This window comes from Rhinolophus hipposideros, assembly GCF_964194185.1.
Source record: "Rhinolophus hipposideros genome assembly, chromosome: 18".
Lineage (NCBI taxonomy): Eukaryota > Metazoa > Chordata > Mammalia > Chiroptera > Rhinolophidae > Rhinolophus > Rhinolophus hipposideros.
In genome coordinates this window covers 33,613,991-33,629,699 of record NC_138064.1, presented here as the reverse complement: position 1 = coordinate 33,629,699, position 15,709 = coordinate 33,613,991, and the positions used below count along the sequence as shown (strand labels likewise).

Below are 15,709 nucleotides of genomic sequence, written 5' to 3'. Positions count from 1 at the left end.
ATTTGGTCTTCACCCCGAGGTCTCTGCCTCAATCACTGTGTTCAGCCATGCTATATGCATCACTCAGGCAGGAATGCTCGGGGCCACAGAGAGTGCACCTGCAGTCTCAAACCTCCTTTTTCCTGGGACCACAGTGGCTCCAGGCTGCATCAGCAGCCCCCGTCTCGGAACTTCTCCCTTCCCTCCTCCCCTGTTTGCCCTAATTCGCCCACCTTCAGATGTTTTGATGCACGGATCTCTCAGACGTGTTTGTGTGTTGCACAGGGAATCCTTTGTTGAATTATAGCCGTTCAACTTGTTGTAACTTTCAAGAGGGACCTCTCATGCCATGTTGCTGACATTATCTCACCCAATTAAGCAATTTCTAAACAGTATTGGAGAATGAAAAGGCCCCAAAGACTAATCATGAAGTTATAGAAATATTCACACTGCTCTTATTCTACCAACTTTGTTAATACAGGACAACTGTAGAATGCTACCAGAAGCTCAAAAGCAACACGTAACATAGCATATATTCTATTCTCTGATTAGAGATTTACCATTAAGACCAAAAATGCTGCCTGAAAAAAGAAAAAGCCCTGAAGCCAGTGAGTGGATGCGTTACCATTACCGTGTGCAAGCCGCTGGCTCTGCATGGCCTCAGGACCGTGCTCATGTTCCAGGGGTGTAGGCAGGCCAACAATGAGATCGAGGTCATCCAGCAGAAGGACAGAAGGCTGCCTCCACACTGCCTCTGAGAAAGCTGCCATTAGGGCTTTTTGTATATTTTCCAGCCTTTTCCCTTAAGACAGAAGATATCAAATGGTTTTAATGTTATTTCACGGCTAGGAAAGTTCAGGGTGACCTTTTAAAAGCATTAGAGGGGCTGGCCCAGTGGCTCAGGCAGTTAGAGCTCCATGCTCCTAACTCCTGGTTCGATTCTCACATGGGCCAGTGGGCTCTCAACCACAAGGTTGCCAGTTCAATTCCTTGAGTCCTGCAAGGGATGGTGTGCTCCGCCCCCTGCAACTAAAATTGAACACGGCATCTTGAGCTGGGCTGCCGCGGAGCTCCTGGATGGCTCAGTTGGTTGGACTGCATCCTCTCAACCACAAGGTTGCTGGTTTGACTCCTGCAAGGGATGGCGGGCTGCCCCCCCTGCAACTAAGACTGAAAGGACAACAACTTGAAGCTGAACGGCACCCTCCACAACTAAGATTGAAAGGATAACAACTTGACTTGGAAAAAAGTCCTGGAAGTACACACTGTTCCCCAATAAAGTCCTGTACCCCTTCCCCAATAAAAAAATAATAAAAATTAAAAAAGCATTAGAAAAGCTTAATATTGAAAATTCGATCCATATTTTAAGATAGCAATCATTAAAATTTGTTAATCATTAACATGGTTTAATTAATACAGCAAAGAACTCATTTTATAAAACTGAAAAAAAGGAATATGCCATCATAATTTCTGTATGTATTTATTTATACCTAGCCTCTTTCCATAAAGAATTTCAACTGGCTTACAACAAAATGCCTAGAGATACTAGAATAGCTATCTTTGAATCATAAATTTGGCTTTAAATTTCCTGATGAATTACAAAGTTCTAATTTTCAAAGTATAGAAAACATACCAATTCATAAGCCAACGTAAAGAGTTGCTGTTACTTTGTTTTAAAACAAAATTTTCACATGAGGCTTCAAGCAGGACTATGAGAGATGGGCAGTGTCTCTAAGACCACATTTATAGTATAATAATGCAGTAATGGATTTTTGGAGGCTATTTCTTCATTTCTTATTATGTACTAGATTAAAAATACTGAGAGTATAATGACTAATTCGGAATATATGGTAGTGACAGCCAAGGGAAAATAAATTAACTACTGAAAGTAAAAATCTTTCCAATCTTTTAACTGAATAGATAAAAATGTAAATGTTAAAGACTTTTAAAAGTACAAAAGTGTATATGGTAAATTGTAATTCTCCTTTCTGTTGTCCACAGACACCCACTTTCCTTGCATTAAGGCAACCATTCTACCAGTTTCCCATAGCAATTCAGAGATCATTTATACCCATGAGAGTATATTCAAATACTAAATTCTCAGAGTGGCATTTCCAGGAATATAGTCTAAAAAGAGTTTTGGCTAGGAAAAAAGAAAACGCCTCCAATAAATATGGAGAGTTTAAAATTTTTTGTTAAAAACATTAGAAACCCAAAGATTTAAAATTTCTAAGGCATTTCAAATTAGCTATTTGTATGTATTAGATTAGCAGCATTAAATGTTTGTCTTTCTACCAAAAATAGGATTTATGTAGAGTGTTACCATGTTCATACCTCGTAAAGCTTTACAGTCAACTATCTCCACATGGGCATCCAACATGTCAAATGCTTCCTTACATATTGCCTTGGCTAAAGTTGATTTTCCACTCCCCTAGAAAACAATTAATTCATAAGAACTCTCAATATATTCAATCACAGAAATAGCTTCATTAATTCATAAGAACTCTCAATATATTCAATCACAGAAATAGCTTGTCACTGTGGCAACTACAAAGATTCAGCCTCATCAATCAAATATATATAAATGATGTTATATACTATATAATGCTACATGTCAATAACAGCTCAATAAAGCCAGGGGGGAACCCCCCCATCCTTGAAACTCTAGGATCACATTATGGTGAGGGCATTTAACATAAAATAAACTAATAGGAAGGAGTGAAAATCTGGATTCAGGAAGCTGTAAGAGACCACTGCAGAATAAGTGGGATATAACCACAGGGAACGTTAACAGATGACAACACAATCTCAGGAATATAAAAACCATAAAAAGGGGCATTTCCCACTCTAACACCAACATCAATTTGTGGTAATGATATGGGCCAAATGAAAGGGCTGCTCACTACAGAAATTCTAAGTTTTCTTTCTTCAGTGTTTTAACTCCATTAGCTTCTTAATCATAAATAATAGATTGTTTTTAACCTGAATCATAGGAATCTCCTACCTCTGCTTTAGATAATTACCCTAAAACTTGGTTGAATGGATCAATTAAAATCTATTTTTCCTCATTCAGGGGTCTTGGGGATGCGGAGGGTGCCCCAGCAAGGTTGCCAGTCACAATCAAAGAAGCCAGCGCGGTCTTCCAGGCGGATCTTGAGATCCCTTCCTCTCATCTGAGATCAGATAGGGCTAGAGTTCCATGAATCCCCCAATAGGTAGAGACAGCTCTACGCCTCCGTCCAGCAGGAAGCAGATACAGAAGAAAGACCTTCTGTCCCTCAACTTCCCATAGAGATTTTATGGGGTTCATGTCTCTCAAAGGGAAAATAAGGCAGGCAGTTAGAGATAGACATTGGGTCTCTGCATTCCTGCATAATCCACAGAATGCCGCTGCCAAAAGACCTCCCCTCTGCCCAAAGCTTCCCCTTTTCATTGTAATTATCTACCCCTATGAGGAACAAATGGGTACAAATACCCAACTAGACTAAACTGGCCACTCACACCTGTGCAGTAAAAGCCACAACGACCTTCATTTCACCTGGGACTCATTATATCATCACTATAATATCATACATATGCCCGGAAGTTCATTAATATCATTATAACAGACTGAACTCTGGGAAGTAACATGCGCAGTCTAACAAGATGAGATAATAGCCTCTTGCCAATCACAGGCTTCAACCAAGCGGTCCCATGCCCAGAAAGGAACAGCCCATTCTAGAGAAAAAAAGGATAAAAACTCCAAATCCTCCCCAGTCTGGGCCCTTTGAACCTTGCTTTTGCTCAGGGGCTGGATCCAAATTCTTTGGAGTATACTTTCTCTTCTAATAATGGCCCTTGAGCCATTCTCTGTTGCTCGGGTCCAGTCCTATTTCTTTGGAGTGTACTATCTCTTCTAATAAACTACTCTTTCACCACTTTATTTCTGTGTCTCGTTCAATTCTTTGCTTGAGACACCAAGAACCTGAACACTGTGCCGGGAAGAGCCCACTCTCTGGTAACAGCAATACTAAAAATAATAAACTGCTTTGAGAAAGTTAAAAAAAAGAGAGGAAAAAAGTATCCACCAATCTAGCTGTGTGAAATATGCAGGGGTTACTAAAGTAGGGCTTTTCTTTTAAGCTGCTAGGCGCTGACGGTGTGCTTTGTTCATATTAGTGCCAATTACAATAGAAAATAAACATCTAGTTTGTTAGTTAAAACAATCACTGATACTTAAATCTTTTACCTTTAAAAACAGGTAATGCTTCATTATTTGTTACTAGAAAGAAATAATATGAACATTAAATAATTATTCTGGATACATGAAAGTTACCCCTATTTAATTTCAATTATATTTAATGAAAAAATATTACTCACTTCCCCATTATCTTAAATTAACTGTAATTTTAATTCAGTTTCTTGGTGATTTACAGTATAACTGTGACCACCAATTAGTGTACAGTGTAGCCCTCAGAGACTTTTAAGATGGATAGAACTGTTTACTTTTGTATTAAGTGACTCCAGACTACATAGGGTTTTAATCCAGTGTGCACTTTCTCTTTTCAAATAAAAGCTTAATTTTTCCTGATTATAAAATAATATGAAAAAATACTTATAAATAATTATAATTATACAAATAATTATAAATACTTATGAGTAGAGAAAGGTGAAAAATCTTCTGTAATGATCCCCCTGCATAGAGGTAACCACTGTCAATTATTGCGATGTGTCATTCTTCCAGGCACTCTACACATATTTTATGTAAATTTATAAAGATAGCATTACAGTATCATGCAGGTTTACAATAAATCACTGTACTCTTTATCATCAAATATATAGCTGCATCTGTTCCCTAGTACAAAGCCACTATGGGGATGTATTGGACCATAATGTTTGAAAAGCCACTTCCTAAGTATATATTTATGCTGCTTCTAATTTCTACCCATTATAAGTAAAGCTAAAATAAATCTCTGTCTTTCTCTCTGTATATATATATATATATATATATATATATATATATATATATATATAAATATATACATATATATATTTACTTGTCAGATTATACCTTTAGAATAAATCTGTGGAATTCACTGCAGCAAAAGGTGTTTGGTTTTTTTTTACATATATGAAATTTTGCTAAACATTGTTATAGTGTCCCTAGAAAGGCTGAACATTGGTAGGTTTTTATAGATCTTTTAATGTTTCCTCCTTCAATCTACTATTATTTCTTATCATTGTTGTTTTGTCTAGCTTTAACAGCCCTGCATCAGTTCTAATATTTTGTGGACTGGAAAAAAATCCAAGTTTGTTGTGCAAAGACAGAAATTTAGCAGGCATCAACAAATACTGCCATCATTATAGTTTACAGAATTTCATTTCTATTTAAAGTCAATGGGCTCCAAAGAATAAAGAAATTAGAGGTGCTGGGGTATACGCTCCACTTGTTAGAATCATTTTGCCTAGTCAGAGGACCTTTTCTCCTTACTTAAAGAAATTCATTATTTGTATAGCACTTTTCAGTTTACAGAGTTCTTTCATGTATATTTTTTCCCTTAAGTGAGGTAATCCTAAAAAGGCAAATAAACTAAAAAATGGCCTGAGGTCACAGCCAGTAAGTACATGACAAATGTGGGACTCAAATCCAGGTCTGCTTGCTCTTCCTATTAACCAAGCTACCCCTAGGTGAGACTGAGGAAGTCTGGCTTCTGAGTCAGTAGACTATTCCTTTTTCAAAATAAATATTCTACCATGATGATGCATTTTGAAATTTGACATAGGTGATCTAGAAACCACACAGAGCAGTTGCTGTATTTTACCAGCCTTGTGTATCTGGGATAAATCCCATTTGATTGTGGTGTATAATTCTTTTCATATATTGGTTGATTTGATGTGCTAATATTTTATAGAGCATTTTTGCATGTATGTTCATGAGAGATATTGGTCTATAGTTTTCTTCTCCTGCAATGTCTGTCTGGTTTTGGTATTAGGGTAATGCTGGCTTTATAGAATGAGACAGGAAGTATTATCTCTGCTCCTATCCTCTTAAAGAGATTGTGCAGAATTGGTATAATTTTTTAAGTGCCTGGTAGAATTAACCAGTGAACCCTTCTGGGCCTGGTGCTTTCTGTTTTGGAAGATTATTAACTATTGATTCAATTTTTTTTAGATACAGGCCTTTTTATATTGCGTATTTCATCTTGTGTGAATTTTGGCATCTTGTGTCTTTTAAGGAATTGGTCTATTCATCTGTGTTATCAAATTTGTGGACAGAGTTGTTCATTACTATTACTACTTTATTATCCTTTTAATGTCCATGGTATCTGTAGTGATGTCCCTTCCCTTTTTTATTTCAGATATTAGTAATCTGTGTTCTCTTTTTTTTGGTTTGTTCCAATTTTTATTGGTCTGTTACACAGGGAGTTTACTCTGTGATAATCCACTGGGTTTACAATTAGTGCACTTTGTCATTTGTGTCCTCCATTTCAACTTAAAAATTAAGAATATATGAAAATAAAATCATTCAAATTTTATCATGGCTTTTCCTTGTTCTAATGATGAATTCAAAATTCTTTTTTCTCTTTTCTCTTTCCAGCTCTGTTGAGATACAATTGTCTCACAACTTTGGATAAGTTTAAAGTATAAAACATGAAGATCTGGTACCCTTATATATTGCAAAATGATTACCACGACAGGGTTAATTAACACATTCATCACCTAATTACCATTTCTTTTTCGTGGTACTAGATCTAAGATCTATTCTCTTAGCAACTTTCAGGCATATAATACAGCATTGTTAATTATAATCACTGTGCTGTATGTCACCTCTCTTTTTTCTTAGCTTGGTTAGAGGCTTATCAACTTTACTGACCTTTTCAGATAATCAGCTTTTGGTTTCACTGATTTTCTCTATTGATTTCCTGTTTTCGATTCATTGATTTCTGCTCTAATTCTTATTATTTCTTTTCTGCTTACATTAGATTCAATTTGCTCTTCCTAAGGTGGAAACTTATATTGGAGTAGTTGCTATGTCTTAAATAAGAATCAAAAGAAAGCAGCTAGGCTAGTAACAGGGAAAAAAAGTTATTATATTGGAGTTAAAAGTGAACAGCAATGAAAAAGCCTTAAAATTTTGAATTGCAAAAAAGCACAAAGAATCACAAAGACCACATTATATCCCTAGCACCAATACTGTGTTGTAGAGAACAGAACTTTAAAAGGGCAGGGAACCTCAGGAAAAATTGACAAAGCTTAAAGAGAGAGTAGACACAATCACCATTATCAGGAAACAGGACATCACAACAGATTCCACAATCATTAGAAGGATAATAAGAGAATACTACAAATAATTTTATGCTCATAAATTTGACAACTTAGAAAATGGAACAATTCCTTGATAACTACCAAATGTCTGCCAAGATAAAATAGACAATTAAGGAAACTGAATTTATAATTTAAAAACTAACAATAAAGAAATCTCCAGGCCCAGATGGTTTCACTGGAGTTTTAACCAAACATTTAAAGAAGAATGAACACCAATTTTATATAATCTCTTCCAGAAAACAAAACAGTAGGGAACACCTATCAACTCTTTATTATCCTGATAGCAAAACTAAACAAAGACAGTACGGAAAAAGAAAACTGTAGGTTAGATCTTTCATGAAATTAGATGCAAAAATCCTTGACAAAATGTTGGCAAAAAGAATTTAGCAAATATGTAAAAAAAAAAAAATGCATCATAATCAAGTGGGATTTACTACAGATATGCAAGGTTGGTTCAACATTTGAAAATCAATCAACCCTATTAACACCCTAAAAAAGAAAAATCATACAGTTTTATCAATTGATACAGAAAAAGAGCAGGAAGAGCATCACTTTATTCATCACCACTTTCCAATATCTAATAGCAGACACTCAAAAATAGTACTGAAGGAATGAATGCTTTCCGTATCTCATATTAATAATCCTATGTAACAGATGATCAAACCCCAAAAAAGAGAAATTAAAACTTATTAGTGGAATTAGCACATTTTAATCACATACCTTTCCTCCTGTGAGTAAAAGGGCTCCATTCCTAAGTCCTGCCACAAGGGACATCAGCTGCCGAGACAAAGGGCGTCCCAGGAGGCTATGAGTGATGTGCTCCATGGAGGATATGCCCAAGGAATTCACTCCTCTGCAAAATATGTAAATAGTTGCATAATAAAACACTGAAGCAGAATAAAAGCTAACCATAAAAAATTGTGAAACTTTCCTTCCTAAGCTAGTTAATTATTTTAAAAGAGTAAAATCTTAAAAATTCTCCTTTACTTGAAAGTATATTGAATTAATGCCAAATCTGAGTCACAGTTTTCAACTTTCAAACATGTGCAATAACTGAAAGTTTTGTCCTAATAGGACTCCTTAAGGAATTTGTCTTAACATATACAAACACTACTCCTCATAATGATTCCTGCTTTGGTAATCAACACAATCATAAATGGGTGCTTTTAAAGTGTTAAGATAATTGAAAATTTATTTCCTCTTAAACATCGCTTTTGAAATCCAGTTTCAATCTGTGGATTATACAAATATGAACTTCAGCCTAATTTCTGACTGATTGCCATTTTATTTCTGATAAATATCATAAATTCCTAAAATTAGAGTCTGAACTGAAGAGATTTTACTTTATACATGAATATTATGCTGTATTTAAACATTGTTACTTTATAGTTTAAACTTTTTACTGAAACATTTATAGACTATACTATTACAGGAAATCAAGTCACTACTACTTCATCTACTAAAAGCCTCTGTGAAGAATTCTGAGAGGTAATGGTTATATGGGATTTCATGTTGTATAAGAAATAAGAGGTTCTTTTCAGATTTGTCTAAAAAGTTGAGGAAAACACAAATAATTCCAATTATTAATTATTATTAACTAATAATCCCAGTTAATACTGAAGGAATAACTTAATTTGAAATATTTTTAAACATTCAACTAACATTTATAGATTGAACTTTTAAAATAAATTTATTAGCTCTAAGAATTATTGTTGTGATTCTAGGTATGATCTAGGTCATACCTAGTTGCTTTCTTCTCACAAATCAAATCTCAAAGGAGACTTCCGATCAAGATAGCACAGTAGGTAAACACTATACTCGCCTCCTCCCACAACCACATCAAAATTATACTTATAAAACAATCATCCTTGAGAATCACCTGAAGACTAGTTGAACAGAAGTACTATAACTAAGGCTATAAAGAAGAAGCCACATCGAGACTGCTAGGAGAGGCACAGATGCGAAATGGGCTGGTCCCACACCTACGTGGGGCAGTTAAGAATTGGGAGGGATATCTCAGCTGCAGAGAACCCCCCTGAGGAGAGAGGCCTCCCAGCCCCACATTGAGCTCCTCAGCCCAGGATTCCAGTGCTGAGAAGAGAATTCACCACAAATTCTGATTGTGAAAATCAGTGGGGAATCTGTCTGGGTGATACAGAGGGCTGCTGTAGACCCAGGCAGCTTTTTAAAGGGCCTGAACACAGACTCACTCGCCCTAAGCCCCAGCAAAAGGACAGCAGCTCAAAAAATGCCAGGGACAAATAGGGAGACATTGAATTGTCTGGCTTTAAGGCAAGGGCTGGAGGGGCAGGTCTCTTGAGAAGACTAAAGTGCCAGAAGGCACCATTGTTCCTCTGTAGAGCCCTCCCCCCACAGAGCCTGTAGGCACAGGAGGGCACCAAATCTGAATCTTCATTAACCTGGCTAACGCCACTCTCACCCCACCCTGGTGATTCTCTGAAACCCCATTCCACCCAATTCTCAAGCCTGGCCTGAACCTCTCTCAGAGTTAATACATAAAAGCAGCTGGCCTGGACCCACAATATGGACTTTCCTAAAATTTCCCAAAGGTTCATAAACCCCAAACAGGTAGCAGGCTGGCCTCAGTGTGCCCTGTACCTCTTGCTAAGTAGCCCAAGCCTGCTATTAGCAGCAGCCAGCCTTGGTTCACAGCACAACCACTCCCAGGTGCCTCCAAGCGCAGCACAGGCAGCAACCAACAATAGATCATTTTGTAACTCCTATCAGATTGCCCTGTGCCAGAAAAAAGCAACAGCTAACCTTAGCCAGCATTGGATCCCCTCTCAAGAGGCCCTAGAACCAACACACTCGGTGACTGGCTTCAGACCACACCAGAGCACCATCCAATTAGCACCACAAGCGACACACCCAAAGGGTGAATTCAGCGAGCACCAGAGCCCCACTAATGTGAGTCCCACTCTGTAGGGTCAGCCCCTACACAACAGCTTGTCCCGTGTAGTCATTGTCAGGCCTCATAGTCAACCTGAGGGCCAATCCTACCCACTGATGTGCCAATAGCAATCAAGGCTCAACTACAACAGAGAGCACACACATCCCACAAGGAACACCCAGCTCAGGTGAATAGGGAGGCTGAGAAACTGGGACCCACAGCACACCTATTACATAAGCCCAGAAGCATACCAGGCTTGCCTAATACACAGAAACAAACACATAGAGGCAGCCAAAATATGGAGACAAAGAAACATGTCCCAAATGAGAGAACAGAACAAAGCTCCAGGAAAAGAACTAAACAAAATGGAGCCAAGCAATCTACCAGATGCAGAATTCAAAACACTGGTTATAAGGATGCTCAGTGATCTCAGGGAGAATTTCAACAAAGAGATAGGAAACAAAAAAGGAGATAGAAAACATAAAAAAGAACCAGTCAAAAATGAAGAACACAATCACTGAAATGAGGAATACATTAGATAAAATCAACAGCAGATTACATGAAGCAGAGGATCAAATCAGTGATTTAGAAGATTAAAAGATAAGGTAACAGAAAACACCCAATTGGAACAGCCAAAAAAATAAACAAATTCAAAAAATATTAGGATAGTTTAAGGGGCCTCTGGGACAACATTAAGTGTACCAACATTCGAATCATAGAGATACCAGAAGGAGAGAAAGTTCAATATTAAAAACTTCTCTAACCTGGAGAAGGAAATATAGACATACAAGTCCAGAAAGTACAGAGAGTCCCGAACAAGCTAATCCCAAAGAGGCCTACAACAAGACACATAATAATTAAAATGCCAAAGGTTAAAGACAAAGAAAGAATCTTAAATGCAGTAAGAGAAAAGCTGTCAGTTACCTACAAGAAAGCTCTGATAAGACTGTCAGCTGATTTCTCAACAGAAACTTTGCAGCCAGAAGGGACTGGGACAAAATATTCAAAGTGATGAAAAGCAAGGACCTAAAACCAACACTACTTTACACAGCCAGGCTATTATATAGAATGGAAGGAGCGATAAAGAACTTCCCAGACAAGAAAAAGCTAAAGTAGTTCATTAACACCAAACCAGTATTACAAGAAATGTTACGAGACTCCTTTAAGAAGAAGAAAAAAATCAAAAATAAAAGAAAGTATTGCAAAGAGAAAAATTCTCACTGACAAAGGCAAACACATAATGAAAACAGAACATCAACCAACATTAAAGCTGATACAAAGTTTAGAAGGCAAAAGTAGGAAGATCATGTGTGATTACAACAGTAAATTAAGGGATATACACAAAAACACACAAAAGAAGTAAAAAATAATGACAAAAACATAAACATGGAAGGGGTGAGTAAAAATGGTAGTGATTTTGAATGTGTTCAAACTTAAGCAGCCATCAATTTGAAATAGACGTTATAAACATAGCTTGGTATACTTTAAGCACATGGTAACCAGAAACCAAAAATCTCCAAGAGCTTTACAAGAAATAAAGACAAACAAATCCAAACACTACAGAAAGACATCAACATATGAGAGAAGAGAGCAAGAGAATAAGGAACAGAGAATTACAAAAACAATCAGAAAACAATTAATAAAATGACAATAACTGCATACCTATCAACAATTAGTTTAAATGTAAATTGATTAAATACTCCAATCAAAAGATGAATGGATAAAGAAGATTGGTACACATATACAATGGAATATTACTTGGCCATAAAAAAGAATGAAATCTTACCATTTGTGGCAACACATGTTGGCCTAGAGTGTATTATGCTAAGTGAAATAAGTCAGACAGAGAAAGACAAATACCATAAGATTTCACTTACATGTGAAATCTAAAAAAAAACAAAAAAAAAAACAGAAACAGATTTATAGATACAGAAAACAAAGTGATGGTTGCCAGATGGGAGTAGGAGTTGGGGAGCTGGGTGAAAAAAGTGAAGGGGTTTAGAACTATAAATTGGTAGTTACAAAATAGTCACAGGAACATAAAGTACAGCTTACGGAATATAGTCAAACAATATTGTAATAACTACTTAACGTGTCAGGGTACTAGACTTTTCAGAGGGATCACTTTACAAGTTATTTAAATGTCTAACCATTACGCGGTACACCTGAAACTAATATAATATTGAATGTCAACTGTAATTGAAAAAACTGAAATCTCAGAGTAAAATTTCTAATAAGCTTCAGACTTTTAGTTATCTGAGACAAGGCAAGTTACTAAGCTAGGTGTGAAAACAGAAACTATCTTTGAAAAAATACCTAATCGTCAGATTATTCAATGACATTAACATCTACTTTAATATTTACACATAAAAACCCTGCCAGAGATAATGTCAAATGTATCTTTAAACATGCTAATTTGGCCATAACTTCTTACCCCAAGCAGTTCAGCTTTAAAAAAGGAAGAATAAAGTCAATTTCCTCACTGTTTTCTTCTTTTACCATAGGATCTAGAAGGACCTATAGTAGCAAGGAAAAATCAGTTTTACATTTCAAAGTTATATTTTTCACTGTTTTTCTTGGGTCCCAGGAAACTGAATTGCTGATTCTGTTACACCAGAGAGAAAAGATACACTGTGCATGCAAGATCATTACTTAAAATAGCTTTGACAATAAAATTTATTCATCCAAGGATCACAAATATTTATGGTCAATAAGCAATAAAGAATGTCATCTCCTTAATGCATTTTAGAGACCTATTTTTATTTGCAATTTTCATTTGAGTCATATTTATTCTTTTCACAATTCTTACACTTGTATCTTCTTTGAATGGTACTGCTTCAATTATATTTCAAAAGTAGAGAAACAATGTTTACCTCCAAACCACTGAAATTCTAAATGGCTAGAGTATCTTCTATTTTATAATGATAAGAGTAAATATGCTAACTAAAACAGAATAATCTAAAAAGTCTAATTTTAAAATACTTGTGGAAGAAAAGTGACATAATATTTGTGAATAATTGAGAATTTAAGAATTGCCAAAATAATATGGGTTGTACCAAAGATGAAGATAATATGAATTTAAAAAATCAAACTACTAAAGCTAAGCTTTCTTTCTTTTTTTTTTTTTTAAGGAGGGCGCAGCTCACAGTGGCCCATGCAGGGATCCAACTGGCAACCTTGGTGTTATCAGCACCACGCTCTAACCAACTGAGCTAACCGGCCACCCCAGTTTTCCTTTGTTTTAATACAGGAGAATTTTAAATTATGATCCATTTGCCAGTTAATATTATCAGATCTATTCCTGAAACTTAATTGTGCTGAGGCACTGATTTTAAATTTCTGATAAATCAATAATTAGTTTAGATAAATTAAAGATTATAGAATATTTTAAATCAAGTTATTCCTTACTCTTATCATTTGAGTTTCTACTACACTTTAGGATGCAAGGTCTTACAAGTAAATTCATACTTTATCAATCACATGTGACAAATACTGTTTCATTAAATATTCAATAGTATGCAATTACTTGTATTGTGATCTTCTGTAGCAGATTGGTACTCAACAGAAAAATATTTTCTTCTTTTTCTTTTTGCCAAGAATGAACTATATTCAGAAAAAACTCCTTCAACCCTACTGAAAAGAAAGTAATAAATGTAGAGTTAGTACTGAAGCGGAGATGAAATAATTTAAGATTTTAAGTATCAAATTTATTTAAATTTAAATAAAGGCATTCTTCGGTATGTAAAATCTGTTTACATGTTTCTTATTCATACGTGTCACAGTTGGAAAAACAATGAAAAATGTTATGACTTCTCCAATAGGAAAAATATCAAAATAACAAAATTTACCCACCATCTTTAATTCCCAGCTTAATATATTCTTTCTCTGATATTATCAAAGGAAATGTGGTTGTAGTAGATTGCTGTAGCCATGAAGAGAACACAGTTTTTATGTCTTCTTCACAGATGTCTTCAGGCTGCCAGAGAAAATGAAAGAACAGTAATAAATTATCCTGATCCTGACCTTAACCTTAACTTTAATATCCTTTATTTTAATACTTCATAATCTTGCTAATAAAATGTAAACTTTACCCCCCAAAAAACCCAGGAAGGATGTTCATATTCTATAGGCATAGATTTGGGATTTGACACTCTGGTCGGTACAATGAACCTGAAGGAACAGTTACACAAGTGGTAAAGTTTTAAATGCTCTTTTTCACTATGCCCAGTGATAACACATGCCATAATTTGAATTTGGCTCACTGAATAAGAATTCCCACCTCATTCTCCCTTGTCTCCCTCTACTATAGAGACGGGAAAGCAAGGGATTCCCAGCTTGGAGGGGTGTGTGTGTGTCTGGATTCTGAACAGTGGTGTGCAATCAGCAATCTTTGGGAAAGGCTTCTCTTCCTCATTTAAAGGTAGAGAAACCTTATAAGGAGAAGTCTTGTGCCTTGTGCCTTTCCTTCTGCTGCATGAATGCAGATGTGATGGCTAATTAGTACAGCAAATACCTTGCTTCTAATAGGAGGAAAGTGATAGGCTAAGGATGGCTGAAGAGAAAGACCAAAGGAGCCTAGATCCTTGATGACATGGTTTAACCACCTACAGCTCCTCCAAATTTCTTTATACATCAGAAAAACTTTTTATATATTCAAGTTACTTTTCTTTTTTTCTGTTAAGCTGGCCACAGTGCTCATATGCTCAACAAGTAAAGTGTTAATACATTGTTAAAAAGGTATGAAGAAATTCTGAGAAAAACATTGCAAATTTTTAAAGTTTTCAAAGTTAAAATTATTAAGTTTTTAAAACCTATTTGTAATTAAAAACAGGAAAGACCAAAATCCGTATGGGAAAGTTGGTTAATATCTGCCCAGGAACATTAAACTTCTATGCTGTAATTTCTCGACTGGTACCTACTGTCTTGCTTCACCCAGAGGTAAGCCTTTATTTGCTGATGAAGCTCGGTTCAGAACTTGATCACTACCAAAAGCAGTCTCAACTAACAACAGTCATCACTTTCCCAGTCTTAAAAATCACAGAAATAGTTACTTCTTTGGACATTTGGGGGCAATGAGATTAAAGACCTAAACAAAATGATAGACTGAAAATGAGAACTATTTAAAATCAAGACTTTTAGAATCAGAAAGCAATTGACGGTTCCTCTAGAATCAAACATCTTTATGTCCCAGGCGATATAATCACAGCCCAGAGAGACCTGCCAAGGTCATAACACTTCCACTAAAATATGCAACGTAGGATAGAAAAGGAATTCTGTAGTAATATCCCATCAGTGAGGGGAAAAAAAAAATCTCATGACCAGTGGCTAATTATTTTCATACATAAGAGATGTAACTTTTGAAAAATACCAAGGTCAGTAACCAGAAAGTTAAAACAAAACTACAAATCACTGTGTACTGTTCAGCCAATGTATTAAATACTCAATTACATAATATTACGGAAATGGCATCATTCTATTTGTTTTCCTCTTCTCCAGTCACATAATATAATCTAT

General features: G+C 35.8%; 1 protein-coding gene across 4 annotated transcripts in view; it reads right to left on the bottom strand.

Annotated features, from left to right (window-relative positions):
• The window catches only part of PEX1 (peroxisomal biogenesis factor 1), a 56,606-nt gene that overhangs the window by 26,574 nt on the left and 14,323 nt on the right, over positions 1 to 15,709 (bottom strand). For 3 of the 4 annotated variants that reach the window (XR_013995388.1, XM_081080207.1, XM_081080209.1), the window contains exons 7-12: positions 14,048 to 14,171; positions 13,722 to 13,828; positions 12,630 to 12,712; positions 8,005 to 8,137; positions 2,314 to 2,410; positions 611 to 781 (exon numbers count right to left, since the gene is read on the bottom strand). Coding sequence is in view for 3 of the 4 variants with exons in the window: in XM_081080207.1 (XP_080936333.1) it covers positions 611 to 781; positions 2,314 to 2,410; positions 8,005 to 8,137; positions 12,630 to 12,712; positions 13,722 to 13,828; positions 14,048 to 14,171 (715 nt within the window). In the remaining variant the exon portion in view is untranslated. The remainder of the gene's footprint in view (positions 1 to 610; positions 782 to 2,313; positions 2,411 to 8,004; positions 8,138 to 12,629; positions 12,713 to 13,721; positions 13,829 to 14,047; positions 14,172 to 15,709) is intronic. The other variant, XM_081080208.1, reaches the window with a different exon arrangement.